Source organism: Notolepis coatsorum (assembly GCF_963971535.1).
Source record: "Notolepis coatsorum genome assembly, chromosome: 1".
Classification (NCBI taxonomy): Eukaryota; Metazoa; Chordata; class Actinopteri; order Aulopiformes; family Paralepididae; genus Notolepis; species Notolepis coatsorum.
Genome location: NC_140165.1, coordinates 321,445,932 through 321,462,045, shown reverse-complemented (window position 1 = coordinate 321,462,045; position 16,114 = coordinate 321,445,932). Strand labels below are relative to the sequence as shown.

The window sequence follows — 16,114 nt, the reverse complement described above, 5'->3', positions numbered from 1 at the left end:
CTCAATAGTGATATAAACAGACTCACATTAAGTGAAACAAAATGGCCGCTCGGCAATACTACAAAACAAAACAAAGCCGGTCGGCAATACTAATGAGACGCTGCCCCCTAGTGGCCGGCGATAAACTCTTCATCCCCCCCAGACCGGAAAGCTATGAACCGGAATAGATTAACGGTCTCAGTCCCGTATCCAACTGCCGGACTCGGGCTCGTAGCGTGTAGGCGGCCTCCTCACGCAGCCCGGCCGAGTGGGCTGGGGCAGCGACTGCGGCACCGGGAGCGGTGCGCCCAGGGAGATACCCGCAGGAACGGGGTCCGCCTGGGCCCCGCGGCCAGAGGTCTCCTCATCAGCAGGCGCCGGTGGGGAGGCGTCTATAGCCGAGTCGCAGGGTCCATCAGCCGTCTGCTGAGCAATCCCTGGGGCATCACCCAGCCCGGGTGGACAGGGGGGGGCTGACGTCCCAGTGATAAACTCTTCAGTGTGTAAATAATGTAATGTAAAAAGGGGATAGGCAATTATAAGCCTCGCCTTCAGCCTACACCTTTTCGTTTTTTAAATGTTCTATATGCTTTGTAAAAGAAGACAGAAATAAAATCATTCATTCATAATATGCTGTGACTGATAATTTGTGTCTCTATAGTTTCTCCAGTGGCTGTTCTACTTCCACCAGAGTCCGGGACGAGAGAGTACTTCCTACAAGGTGAGTTGAGTTCCACCATGACCTCTTTCCATCACTTGTGTTGTCGTGTTCACTCTCCACACAGTTCAGAGACTCAGCTGAGACTCTCACTCTCCACACAGTTCAGAGAGACTCTGCTGAGACTCACACTCTCCACACAGTTCAGAGAGACTCTGCTGAGACTCTCACTCTCCACACAGTTCAGAGAGACTCTGCTGAGACTCTCACTCTCCACACAGTTCAGAGAGACTCTGCTGAGACTCTCACTCTCCACACAGTTCAGAGAGACTCTGCTGAGACTCTCACTCTCCACACAGTTCAGAGAGACTCAGCTGCTGAGACTCTCACTATCCACACAGTTCAGAGAGACTCTGCTGCTGAGACTCTCACTCTCCACACAGTTCAGAGAGACTCAGCTGAGACTCTCACTCTCCACACAGTTCAGAGACTCTGCTGAGACTCTCACTCTCCACACAGTTCAGAGAGACTCAGCTGAGACTCTCACTCTCCACACAGTTCAGAGACTCAGCTGAGACTCTCACTCTCCACACAGTTCAGAGAGACTCAACTGCTGAGACTCTCACTCTCCACACAGTTCAGAGAGACTCTGCTGAGACTCTCACTCTCCACACAGTTCAGAGACTCTGCTGAGACTCTCACTCTCCACACAGTTCAGAGAGACTCAGCTGAGACTCTCACTCTCCACACAGTTCAGAGAGACTCAGCTGCTGAGACTCTCACTCTCCACACAGTTCAGAGAGACTCAGCTGAGACTCTCACTCTCCACACAGTTCAGAGAGACTCTGCTGAGACTCTCACTCTCCACACAGTTCAGAGAGACTCTGCTGAGACTCTCACTCTCCACACAGTTCAGAGAGACTCTGCTGAGACTCTCACTCTCCACACAGTTCAGAGACTCAGCTGAGACTCTCACTCTCCACACAGTTCAGAGAGACTCTGCTGAGACTCTCACTCTCCACACAGTTCAGAGAGACTCTGGTGAGACTCTCACTCTCCACACAGTTCAGAGAGACTCTGCTGAGACTCTCACTCTCCACACAGTTCAGAGACTCTGCTGAGACTCTCACTCTCCACACAGTTCAGAGAGACTCAGCTGCTGAGACTCTCACTCTCCACACAGTTCAGAGAGACTCTGCTGCTGAGACTCTCACTCGCCACACAGTTCAGAGACTCTGCTGAGACTCTCACTCTCCACACAGTTCAGAGAGCCTCAGCTGCTGAGACTCTCACTCGCCACACAGTTCAGAGAGACTCAGCTGAGACTCTCACTCTCCACATAGTTCAGAGACTCTGCTGAGACTCTCACTCTCTACACAGTTCAGAGAGACTCTGCTGAGACTCTCACTCTCCACACAGTTCAGAGAGACTCAGCTGAGACTCTCACTCTCCACACAGTTCAGAGAGACTCTGTTGAGACTCTCACTCTCCACACAGTTCAGAGAGACTCAGCTGCTGAGACTCTCACTCTCCACACAGTTCAGAGAGACTCAGCTGCTGAGACTCTCACTCTCCACACAGTTCAGAGACTCAGCTGAGACTCTCACTCTCCACACAGTTCAGAGAGACTCTGCTGCTGAGACTCTCACTCTCCACACAGTTCAGAGACTCAGCTGAGACTCTCACTCTCCACACAGTTCAGAGAGACTCTGCTGCTGAGACTCTCACTCTCCACACAGTTCAGAGAGACTCAGCTGCTGAGACTATCACTCTCCACACAGTTCAGAGAGACTCAGCTGCTGAGACTCACACTCCACACAGTTCAGAGACTCAGCTGAGACTCTCACTCTCCACACAGTTCAGAGAGACTCTGCTGAGACTCTCACTCTCCACACAGTTCAGAGACTCTGCTGAGACTCTCACTCTCCACACAGTTCAGAGACTCAGCTGAGACTCTCACTCTCCACACAGTTCAGAGAGACTCAGCTGCTGAGACTCTCACTCTCCACACAGTTCAGAGAGACTCTGCTGCTGTGACTCTCACTCTCCACACAGTTCAGAGACTCTGCTGAGACTCTCACTCTCCACACAGTTCAGAGAGACTCTGCTGCTGAGACTCTCACTCTCCACACAGTTCAGAGAGACTCAGCTGCTGAGACTCTCACTCTCCACACAGTTCAGAGAGACTCAGCTGCTGAGACTCTCACTCTCCACACAGTTTAGAGAGACTCTGCTGAGACTCTCACTCTCCACACAGTTCAGAGACTCAGCTGAGACTCTCACTCTCCACACAGTTCAGAGAGACTCAGCTGAGACTCTCACTCTCCACACAGTTCAGAGAGACTCAGCTGAGACTCTCACTCTCCACACAGTTCAGAGAGACTCTGCTGAGACTCTCACTCTCCACACAGTTCAGAGAGACTCTGCTGAGACTCTCACTCTCCACACAGTTCAGAGAGACTCAGCTGAGACTCTCACTCTCCACACAGTTCAGAGAGACTCTGCTGAGACTCTCACTCTCCACACAGTTCAGAGAGACTCTGCTGAGACTCTCACTCTCCACACAGTTCAGAGAGACTCTGCTGAGACTCTCACTCTCCACACAGTTCAGAGAGACTCTGCTGAGACTCTCACTCTCCACACAGTTCAGAGAGACTCAGCTGAGACTCTCACTCTCCACACAGTTCAGAGAGACTCAGCTGAGACTCTCACTCTCCACACAGTTCAGAGAGACTCAGCTGAGACTCTCACTCTCCACACAGTTCAGAGAGACTCAGCTGAGACTCTCACTCTCCACACAGTTCAGAGACTCTGCTGAGACTCTCACTCTCCACACAGTTCAGAGAGACTCTGCTGCTGAGACTCTCACTCTCCACACAGTTCAGAGAGACTCTGCTGAGACTCTCACTCTCCACACAGTTCAGAGACTCTGCTGAGACTCTCACTCTCCACACAGTTCAGAGAGACTCAGCTGCTGAGACTCTCACTCTCCACACAGTTCAGAGAGACTCAGCTGCTGAGACTCTCGCTCTCCACACAGTGGTTGGAGCCCAGAGGCTCAAAACGGCTTAAGAAAAATGCTGTTTTTGAGGACTTGATTAGAAATACAAAACAATGAATTAAAAAAAATAAAAAATTACAGAGGTGATCCATAAACTCACAGGAATTGTGTAAAAGTGCCCAAAATAGTGAAAGAAATAGTAAAATAGTTCCCCTATAAAGGTAGCTATAAACAAGCACTTATGGACACATATAAGAGAGAGGAGCTTGAGCAGTAATGTGACCCTATTATTTTTTTTCATTTGGATATTTGGATATATAAAAAACTGTACTTTTATTTTATTTTTTATTATTTGTTATATTATTTTTATTTTTATTAAATTATAATGTTAAATATTGTAAGGAAGGGGCAGGGCTTGATAAGTTGTTTTACTTCCCCCTGTTCCTTCTCGAACACTTATTGTATCGAAATAGTCTTTGACTATTTACCTTTTTGTTTTTTAAACTTGTGTTATGTTTCTATGTTCGAGACAAATAAAAATCAAATCAAATCAAAACCTTTTGTAGGAGTAGTGATATAATTGATATATAAATACACAATATCAAACCCATACAGAATTATAAATATACAATATCTTCTGTTGTGTGGCAGTGAAAGGGTTAACCTTCGGTGTATTGTCGCAGTGAGAGGGTTAACCGGTTTGGTATTGTGATAGTAAAGGGTTAAAGGGGAACTATCTTATAAATGGCCTTTTTGAGTGTTTAGCATTGTTTCCTAGCTATGTGAACTTATATTAATATGATCTATGTCTCAAAATTCTCATATTGGCGCATTCTTCCAATTCTCCTCTCACAATATTCACCCTCACTGAACTGAGTCATTTGAAAATGTGCTGATATGTGATGTCAGAGAGACACCGCTGCATGTTAATGTTCAAGAGGCGGCGCTGCCACACAGTGGTTTAGGAGCCCAGGCTGCATGTTAATGTTCAGGAGGCGGCGCTGCCACACAGTGGTTTAGGAGCCCAGGCTGCATGTTAATGTTCAGCAGACGGCGCTGCCACACAGTGGTTTAGGAGCCCAGGCTGCATGTTAATGTTCAAGAGGCGGCGCTGCCACACAGTGGTTTAGGAGCCCAGGCTGCATGTTAATGTTGAAGAGGCGGCGCTGCCACACAGTGGTTTAGGAGCCCAGGCTGCATGTTAATGTTCAGGAGGCGGCGCTGCCACACAGTGGTTTAGGAGCCCAGGCTGCATGTTAATGTTCAAGAGGCGGCGCTGCCACACAGTGGTTTAGGAGCCCAGGCTGCATGTTAATGTTGAAGAGGGGGGGGGGAGAGAGTTCCAGAGGGTAGGGGACGCCACGCTGAAGGCTCTGTCCCCAAAAGTCCGTAATCTGGTGCGAGGGATGGAGAGGAGACCTAGATCAGAGGATCGTAGGTTCCGGGATGGAGTGTACTGGTGGAGGAGATCAGACAGGTATCGGGGGGTGAGGGCATGGAGGGATTTGTAGGTGAGGAGCAGGAGTTTGAAGGTGATGCGGAACTTGACTGGAAGCCAGTGGAGGTGGATGAGGGTGGGGGTGATGTGCTGCCAGGGCTTGGTGTGAGTGAGAACCCTGGCAGCTGAGTTCTGAACATACTGGAGCCTGTCCAGGGCTTTGCTGGGTACCCCGAACAGGACTCCATTACAGTAGTCCAACCGGGAGGTGATGAATGAGTGGATCAGGGTCTCAGCCACAGAGTCTGAGAGTGAGGGTCGGAGACGGGAGATGTTTTTGAGGTGGTAGAAGGCAGACTTGGTGACGGATTTGATGTGGGAGTGAAATGAAAGTGTGGAGTCATGGGTGACGCCCAGGTTACGGACTTCGAGAGACAGGGAGATGGAACAGCCGTCAACGTGGAGGAGGAGATCTCCAACCTTCCCGAGCAGTGCCTTGGGGGCCACAACCATGAGCTCTGTCTTTTTGCTGTTGAGTTTCAGTAATTTGGTTGACATCCAGGTTTTTATGGCGTGGAGGCATTAACTCATTATCACTAGGGATGGGTATCGTTAGGATTTTATCGATACTACTACTCTTATCGATACTGCTTAACGGTTCGGTGCTTTATCGATACTCTTATCGGTTCTTTTAGATTATTATTTAAATATTTTTCTTTTTTACAATTTCTTATTTGAACGGCTTAAGGCTATATCTGTACTTGATATTTGTTTGTTGTGTTGCATATTTGAAATAAACTTCAATCAAATCAAACCCCCCTCTTAAAAAAACAAAAACCTGTGTTTAAATGGCCATCTATAAAACATCATGCTAAAACTGTGAAACAAATGTCCTATAATAATAATAATGCAGGACCTGTTCAGAGGTCTTTAATTGGCATGCAATTATCCTCAATGTTAGCGGTTAGCACACACGGTTAGCACACACACACCCCGGAACACACACACATGCATTGTTTTTTGTAGGATCGCCGATGCGATTCATGTCCTACTCCCCTAAAGAAAGAAATACATAGCAAACATGACTCGGTTATGCAATAGTGCTGCTGCTTTTTATTTTGTTAAAATCTTTTAGTTAATAAGACTAAAAAATGACTACAACGATTTCATGACTGCTTCCTGTCCTCGACGGAAGTGCGTCGGATACCTACCTTAACGTAAAATGTTCAACAACAGAACAGATTGCTGCTAATTAAACATTTCATGGAAACGGAGTAACGTTAACGCTATGTCGAGTTCATACGTGTAGTGTAGTATGAATGATGAACTCGGCATAACGTTAACGTTAGTCAGTTTCAGTGTTGCTGGATGGTACACTCTATTAGCTCCGTAGCTAACGTAGCTAGCCACGTTAATGTTACATTTAACAACAGAACAGATTGCTGTTAATTAAACACTTCATGGAAACGGAGTAACGTTAACGCTATGTCGAGTTCATACGTGTAGTATGAATGATGAACTCGGCATAACGTTAACGTTAGTCAGTTTCAGTGTTGCTGGATGGTACACTCTATTAGCTCCGTAGCCAGGGCACGAAATTGGAGCCCGCCACCCGCCATTGGCGGGCAGATTTTCGGTTTGGCGAGTGACACTGAGAGGTCTGCCCGCCACCTGGCGTGTAGTTCATATCGATACTCTTATTTTGAAAATCCTGTGCGGGTCTCATTTCCGCCCCAAGCGCAGCTCCAGTCATAATATCGATGGCTCCGGCAGTTAGCAACGTTCGGTTCATATGATACTCTTATTTTGAAAAAAAACATGGCAACGAGTCATATCCGCCCCAGTCCGTGCTTCTGCTCGCATCAACACAGAGGCTCCTATTGCCTCGGGCAGTCTGCTCTAGTCTAGTGCGGACCTCCGTGAGCTAACGTTACTGTTTAAACAATGACCCAGTCAACTATTCACTTTTAGTTTAATACATGAGGCATTGTCTAACGGTATCTAGCTGGCTAGCTACTGATAGCTGCTGATATCAACAAATGCTCCAGCAATAGTCGAGTGCATGATACCTCCGTTCGCTCGGTAGGCAATGTTAGCTCACGTTAGCTCTATATATCCCAGTAAACTAAATAGTTCACTGAGGCGTTGTCTTAACGTTATCTAGCCGGCTAGCAGTAGCTACAGATAGCTCCTGATATCAATGTCTTATAACATTGATTCGATGCGTATTCGAGCTGAGGGCATGCTGAATGTGATTTGACCAAAGCACAGTATACCAATAGGGCCCAGCTGCAGCGCCGGAGAATCCTGGCTGTAGCTGGAGGCTACTCGAGTACACACAGACAGTGGAGCTGTTTGCAGATAGCGAGCATTTTGACTTGTTGCGTGGTGGCGATGTCTCGCAGATAATACAACTATAAGTATGATTATATAATATATATATTTTATAATATTTTTTTTTATATATATTTTTTTTTTATAAACTACTATTTTTTGTACTACTATAACATTAGCTCCCAGTCCCAGAACGGTAGCCAGTTAGCCCGCACCATCCAGGTACTACTATAACGTTAGCTCCCAGTCCCAGAACGGTAGCCAGTTAGCCCGCACCATCCAGGTACTACTATAACGTTAGCTCCCAGAACGGTAGCCAGTTAGCCCGCACCATCCAGGTACTACTATAACGTTAGCTCCCAGTCCCAGAACGGTAGCCAGTTAGCCCCCACCATCCAGGTACTACTATAACGTTAGCTCCCAGTCCCAGAACGGTAGCCAGTTAGCCCGCACCATCCAGGTACTACTATAACGTTAGCTCCCAGTCCCAGAACGATAGCCACGTAACCCTCTGCTGGCGCGTGCTGTGCACTACAATCAACTCCGTGTCAGTGTAATTGCAGTCTGTGACGTCACGGTATTGAGAATCATACCGGCGGGATCTCGAGTCGAAATACCCTGGTATACCATAATACCGTCATACCACCCAAGCCTAGTCTGAAAGCATTTCTTGTTAAAGTTTGGATTTTATGTGCCCTGTATGCAAGATTCATGTCCCTTGCCAGTCACATACCTATTTAAGTAATGAACTGCACTACTTGTGGTTGTTTTTAGAGATTTTAGAGACGTTTTATACTCGTGCTACAAGATTTTGGCCTGTGCTACAAAACGATCAACCTCTGTAGCACCAGTGCTATGTGCAAAAAAAGTTTACGAACAGCCCTGCTCTCCACCATCTTACTGTCTAAATAAAGAAAAAATACTCTCTTAATAATAATAAATAATTGTTTTAATAAAGAAAAAGACACTGACGGAACCAACAAGCAGGTTAGTGCCTTGCATGTTAACCTCAGCCTTCGGTGTGTGTGTGTGTGTGTTTGATTGATTGAATACTAAAAAATTCATTCAATATTCAATATTATAATTTTTTTTTTATATTGGCCTGGGGCCGCATGGCACGTCGGTGAGGGCCGCATGCGGCCCGCGGGCCGCCAGTTGCCCCTCCCTGCTATAGATAAAGCTGTCTCTAGTGTAGCTTTAAATGAAGTCCCTAACTAAAACTATTCTTCCTACGTTGATTTGTTCCAGAAACTGCTGGGGGAGAGTCCTTTCAAAGTCCAGGAGAGAGTCCAGGAGGGAGAGAAGGAGCTGAAAGCACTCAGACTGGCTGTGGAGACACTGAAGGTGAGGTCATATGAAACTGGACTTTGAAGAAGAAGTCTTTATTTGTAGCACATTGCTACATCGTCATGCAGCGAACACACACATGCGAGATGGGTGACACATATAGGACAATCATGCATTTTTTGGCATTCAGTCGTCTGGTAATCTGAAGGTTCCCGGTTCGATCCCAGCTCTTCCTGGAAGCATGCCGAAGTGTCCTTGAGCAAGACACACTGTGCCCAGAGATGGTGTAGTGGTTAGGACCCTACCTCTGGAACCACATGTACCCCTGTTAGCCTGGGATCCAATCCTGCCAGAGCCTTCTTTCCTGTATCTGCCCTATTCTTCATCCCTCTCCACCAGGGCTGTACAGTGCGAGATATATGTTGCACGTGCTACACTGACGTCAGTCTGTGCAATGAATGGATTTACCTCAGTAGCACTGGTGCGATGGCCCGCGTGTGTGGCGCATAAAAAAAAAATAGTGACGGTATTAATAATAATAATAATAATAATTATAATAGATCAAATTTATATAGCGCCTTTCATAGAACCCAAGGTCGCTTCACAATCAGGACAAAAAATAGGGCAAGGAAAATAGGGGGGGGGGGGAAAGGGGGGATGAGGGAAGGTAAGGGATAATGGACCTAATCTAAACTAACTGATGGGGAAAAGCCTTGGTGAAGAGGTGTGTTTTTAGAGCGGATTTGAAGGTGTCCAGGGTTGGGGCGTTGCGGATTTCGGGGGGGGGGGGAGAGTTCCAGAGGGTAGGGGACGCCACGCTGAAGGCTCTGTCCCCAAAAGTCCGTAATCTGGTGCGAGGGATGGAGAGGAGACCTAGATCAGAGGATCGTAGGTTCCGGGATGGAGTGTACTGGTGGAGGAGATCAGACAGGTATCGGGGGGTGAGGGCATGGAGGGATTTGTAGGTGAGGAGCAGGAGTTTGAAGGTAATGCGGAACTTGACTGGAAGCCAGTGGAGGTGGATGAGGGTGGGGGTGATGTGCTGCCAGGGCTTGGTGTGAGTGAGAACCCTGGCAGCTGAGTTCTGAACATACTGGAGCCTGTCCAGGGCTTTGCTGGGTACCCCGAACAGGACTCCATTACAGTAGTCCAACCGGGAGGTGATGAATGAGTGGATCAGGGTCTCAGCCACAGAGTCTGAGAGTGAGGGTCGGAGACGGGAGATGTTTTTGAGGTGGTAGAAGGCAGACTTGGTGACGGATTTGATGTGGGAGTGAAATGAAAGTGTGGAGTCATGGGTGACGCCCAGGTTACGGACTTCGAGAGACAGGGAGATGGAACAGCCGTCAACGTGGAGGAGGAGATCTCCAACCTTCCCGAGCAGTGCCTTGGGGGCCACAACCATGAGCTCTGTCTTTTTGCTGTTGAGTTTCAGTAATTTGGTTGACATCCAGGTTTTTATGGCGTGGAGGCATTAACTCATTATCACTAGGGATGGGTATCGTTAGGATTTTATCGATACTACTACTCTTATCGATACTGCTTAACGGTTCGGTGCTTTATCGATACTCTTATCGGTTCTTTTAGATTATTATTTAAATATTTTTCTTTTTTACAATTTCTTATTTGAACGGCTTAAGGCTATATCTGTACTTGATATTTGTTTGTTGTGTTGCATATTTGAAATAAACTTCAATCAAATCAAACCCCCCTCTTAAAAAAACAAAAACCTGTGTTTAAATGGCCATCTATAAAACATCATGCTAAAACTGTGAAACAAATGTCCTATAATAATAATAATGCAGGACCTGTTCAGAGGTCTTTAATTGGCATGCAATTATCCTCAATGTTAGCGGTTAGCACACACGGTTAGCACACACACACCCCGGAACACACACGCATGCATTGTTTTTTGTAGGATCGCCGATGCGATTCATGTCCTACTCCCCTAAAGAAAGAAATACATAGCAAACATGACTCGGTTATGCAATAGTGCTGCTGCTTTTTATTTTGTTAAAATCTTTTAGTTAATAAGACAAAAAAATGACTACAACGATTTCATGACTGCTTCCTGTCCTCGACGGAAGTGCGTCGGATACCTACCTTAACGTAAAATGTTCAACAACAGAACAGATTGCTGCTAATTAAACATTTCATGGAAACGGAGTAACGTTAACGCTATGTCGAGTTCATACGTGTAGTGTAGTATGAATGATGAACTCGGCATAACGTTAACGTTAGTCAGTTTCAGTGTTGCTGGATGGTACACTCTATTAGCTCCGTAGCTAACGTAGCTAGCCACGTTAATGTTACATTTAACAACAGAACAGATTGCTGTTAATTAAACACTTCATGGAAACGGAGTAACGTTAACGCTATGTCGAGTTCATACGTGTAGTATGAATGATGAACTCGGCATAACGTTAACGTTAGTCAGTTTCAGTGTTGCTGGATGGTACACTCTATTAGCTCCGTAGCCAGGGCACGAAATTGGAGCCCGCCACCCGCCATTGGCGGGCAGATTTTCGGTTTGGCGAGTGACACTGAGAGGTCTGCCCGCCACCTGGCGTGTAGTTCATATCGATACTCTTATTTTGAAAATCCTGTGCGGGTCTCATTTCCGCCCCAAGCGCAGCTCCAGTCATAATATCGATGGCTCCGGCAGTTAGCAAATGTTCGGTTCATATGATACTCTTATTTTGAAAAAAAACATGGCAACGAGTCATATCCGCCCCAGTCCGTGCTTCTGCTCGCATCAACACAGAGGCTCCTATTGCCTCGGGCAGTCTGCTCTAGTCTAGTGCGGACCTCCGTGAGCTAACGTTACTGTTTAAACAATGACCCAGTCAACTATTCACTTTTAGTTTAATACATGAGGCATTGTCTAACGGTATCTAGCTGGCTAGCTACTGATAGCTGCTGATATCAACAAATGCTCCAGCAATAGTCGAGTGCATGATACCTCCGTTCGCTCGGTAGGCAATGTTAGCTCACGTTAGCTCTATATATCCCAGTAAACTAAATAGTTCACTGAGGCGTTGTCTTAACGTTATCTAGCCGGCTAGCAGTAGCTACAGATAGCTCCTGATATCAATGTCTTATAACATTGATTCGATGCGTATTCGAGCTGAGGGCATGCTGAATGTGATTTGACCAAAGCACAGTATACCAATAGGGCCCAGCTGCAGCGCCGGAGAATCCTGGCTGTAGCTGGAGGCTACTCGAGTACACACAGACAGTGGAGCTGTTTGCAGATAGCGAGCATTTTGACTTGTTGCGTGGTGGCGATGTCTCGCAGATAATACAACTATAAGTATGATTATATAATATATATATTTTATAATATTTTTTTTTATATATATTTTTTTTTTATAAACTACTATTTTTTGTACTACTATAACGTTAGCTCCCAGTCCCAGAACGGTAGCCAGTTAGCCCGCACCATCCAGGTACTACTATAACGTTAGCTCCCAGTCCCAGAACGGTAGCCAGTTAGCCCGCACCATCCAGGTACTACTATAACGTTAGCTCCCAGAACGGTAGCCAGTTAGCCCGCACCATCCAGGTACTACTATAACGTTAGCTCCCAGTCCCAGAACGGTAGCCAGTTAGCCCCCACCATCCAGGTACTACTATAACGTTAGCTCCCAGTCCCAGAACGGTAGCCAGTTAGCCCGCACCATCCAGGTACTACTATAACGTTAGCTCCCAGTCCCAGAACGATAGCCACGTAACCCTCTGCTGGCGCGTGCTGTGCACTACAATCAACTCCGTGTCAGTGTAATTGCAGTCTGTGACGTCACGGTATTGAGAATCATACCGGCGGGATCTCGAGTCGAAATACCCTGGTATACCATAATACCGTCATACCACCCAAGCCTAGTCTGAAAGCATTTCTTGTTAAAGTTTGGATTTTATGTGCCCTGTATGCAAGATTCATGTCCCTTGCCAGTCACATACCTATTTAAGTAATGAACTGCACTACTTGTGGTTGTTTTTAGAGATTTTAGAGACGTTTTATACTCGTGCTACAAGATTTTGGCCTGTGCTACAAAACGATCAACCTCTGTAGCACCAGTGCTATGTGCAAAAAAAGTTTACGAACAGCCCTGCTCTCCACCATCTTACTGTCTAAATAAAGAAAAAATACTCTCTTAATAATAATAAATAATTGTTTTAATAAAGAAAAAGACACTGACGGAACCAACAAGCAGGTTAGTGCCTTGCATGTTAACCTCAGCCTTCGGTGTGTGTGTGTGTGTGTTTGATTGATTGAATACTAAAAAATTCATTCAATATTCAATATTATAATTTTTTTTTTTTTTTTTTTTTTTTATATTGGCCTGGGGCCGCATGGAACGTCGGTGAGGGCCGCATGCGGCCCGCGGGCCGCCAGTTGCCCCTCCCTGCTATAGATAAAGCTGTCTCTAGTGTAGCTTTAAATGAAGTCCCTAACTAAAACTATTCTTCCTACGTTGATTTGTTCCAGAAACTGCTGGGGGAGAGTCCTTTCAAAGTCCAGGAGAGAGTCCAGGAGGGAGAGAAGGAGCTGAAAGCACTCAGACTGGCTGTGGAGACACTGAAGGTGAGGTCATATGAAACTGGACTTTGAAGAAGAAGTCTTTATTTGTAGCACATTGCTACATCGTCATGCAGCGAACACACACATGCGAGATGGGTGACACATATAGGACACGCATGCATTTTTTGGCATTCAGTCGTCTGGTAATCTGAAGGTTCCCGGTTCGATCCCAGCTCTTCCTGGAAGCATGCCGAAGTGTCCTTGAGCAAGACACACTGTGCCCAGAGATGGTGTAGTGGTTAGGACCCTACCTCTGGAACCACATGTACCCCTGTTAGCCTGGGATCCAATCCTGCCAGAGCCTTCTTTCCTGTATCTGCCCTATTCTTCATCCCTCTCCACCAGGGCTGTACAGTGCGAGATATATGTTGCACGTGCTACACTGACGTCAGTCTGTGCAATGAATGGATTTACCTCAGTAGCACTGGTGCGATGGCCCGCGTGTGTGGCGCATAAAAAAAAAATAGTGACGGTATTAATAATAATAATAATAATAATAATTATAATAGATCAAATTTATATAGCGCCTTTCATAGAACCCAAGGTCGCTTCACAATCAGGACAAAAAATAGGGCAAGGAAAATAGGGGGGGGGGGGAAAGGGGGGATGAGGGAAGGTAAGGGATAATGGACCTAATCTAAACTAACTGATGGGGAAAAGCCTTGGTGAAGAGGTGTGTTTTTAGAGCGGATTTGAAGGTGTCCAGGGTTGGGGCGTTGCGGATTTCGGGGGGGGGGAGAGAGTTCCAGAGGGTAGGGGACGCCACGCTGAAGGCTCTGTCCCCAAAAGTCCGTAATCTGGTGCGAGGGATGGAGAGGAGACCTAGATCAGAGGATCGTAGGTTCCGGGATGGAGTGTACTGGTGGAGGAGATCAGACAGGTATCGGGGGGTGAGGGCATGGAGGGATTTGTAGGTGAGGAGCAGGAGTTTGAAGGTGATGCGGAACTTGACTGGAAGCCAGTGGAGGTGGATGAGGGTGGGGGTGATGTGCTGCCAGGGCTTGGTGTGAGTGAGAACCCTGGCAGCTGAGTTCTGAACATACTGGAGCCTGTCCAGGGCTTTGCTGGGTACCCCGAACAGGACTCCATTACAGTAGTCCAACCGGGAGGTGATGAATGAGTGGATCAGGGTCTCAGCCACAGAGTCTGAGAGTGAGGGTCGGAGACGGGAGATGTTTTTGAGGTGGTAGAAGGCAGACTTGGTGACGGATTTGATGTGGGAGTGAAATGAAAGTGTGGAGTCATGGGTGACGCCCAGGTTACGGACTTCAAGAGACAGGGAGATGGAACAGCCGTCAACGTGGAGGAGGAGATCTCCAACCTTCCCGAGCAGTGCCTTGGGGGCCACAACCATGAGCTCTGTCTTTTTGCTGTTGAGTTTCAGTAATTTGGTTGACATCCAGGTTTTTATGGCGTGGAGGCATTAACTCATTATCACTAGGGATGGGTATCGTTAGGATTTTATCGATACTACTACTCTTATCGATACTGCTTAACGGTTCGGTGCTTTATCGATACTCTTATCGGTTCTTTTAGATTATTATTTAAATATTTTTCTTTTTTACAATTTCTTATTTGAACGGCTTAAGGCTATATCTGTACTTGATATTTGTTTGTTGTGTTGCATATTTGAAATAAACTTCAATCAAATCAAACCCCCCTCTTAAAAAAACAAAAACCTGTGTTTAAATGGCCATCTATAAAACATCATGCTAAAACTGTGAAACAAATGTCCTATAATAATAATAATGCAGGACCTGTTCAGAGGTCTTTAATTGGCATGCAATTATCCTCAATGTTAGCGGTTAGCACACACGGTTAGCACACACACACCCCGGAACACACACGCATGCATTGTTTTTTGTAGGATCGCCGATGCGATTCATGTCCTACTCCCCTAAAGAAAGAAATACATAGCAAACATGACTCGGTTATGCAATAGTGCTGCTGCTTTTTATTTTGTTAAAATCTTTTAGTTAATAAGACTAAAAAATGACTACAACGATTTCATGACTGCTTCCTGTCCTCGACGGAAGTGCGTCGGATACCTACCTTAACGTAAAATGTTCAACAACAGAACAGATTGCTGCTAATTAAACATTTCATGGAAACGGAGTAACGTTAACGCTATGTCGAGTTCATACGTGTAGTGTAGTATGAATGATGAACTCGGCATAACGTTAACGTTAGTCAGTTTCAGTGTTGCTGGATGGTACACTCTATTAGCTCCGTAGCTAACGTAGCTAGCCACGTTAATGTTACATTTAACAACAGAACAGATTGCTGTTAATTAAACACTTCATGGAAACGGAGTAACGTTAACGCTATGTCGAGTTCATACGTGTAGTATGAATGATGAACTCGGCATAACGTTAACGTTAGTCAGTTTCAGTGTTGCTGGATGGTACACTCTATTAGCTCCGTAGCCAGGGCACGAAATTGGAGCCCGCCACCCGCCATTGGCGGGCAGATTTTCGGTTTGGCGAGTGACACTGAGAGGTCTGCCCGCCACCTGGCGTGTAGTTCATATCGATACTCTTATTTTGAAAATCCTGTGCGGGTCTCATTTCCGCCCCAAGCGCAGCTCCAGTCATAATATCGATGGCTCCGGCAGTTAGCAAATGTTCGGTTCATATGATACTCTTATTTTGAAAAAAAACATGGCAACGAGTCATATCCGCCCCAGTCCGTGCTTCTGCTCGCATCAACACAGAGGCTCCTATTGCCTCGGGCAGTCTGCTCTAGTCTAGTGCGGACCTCCGTGAGCTAACGTTACTGTTTAAACAATGACCCAGTCAACTATTCACTTTTAGTTTAATACATGAGGCATTGTCT

The 16,114-nt window shown here is 46.3% G+C and overlaps 1 protein-coding gene across 1 annotated transcript in view; it reads left to right on the top strand.

The window, feature by feature from the left end:
* The window catches only part of LOC311226639 (uncharacterized protein), a gene marked incomplete at its 5' end in the record, with an annotated part of 82,122 nt that overhangs the window by 11,498 nt on the left and 54,510 nt on the right, over positions 1-16,114 (top strand). Inside the window, 3 exons of the mRNA XM_084312056.1 lie at positions 641-700; positions 8,659-8,754; positions 13,187-13,282. Of these exons, the coding sequence (XP_084168182.1) occupies positions 641-700; positions 8,659-8,754; positions 13,187-13,282 (252 nt within the window). The remainder of the gene's footprint in view (positions 1-640; positions 701-8,658; positions 8,755-13,186; positions 13,283-16,114) is intronic.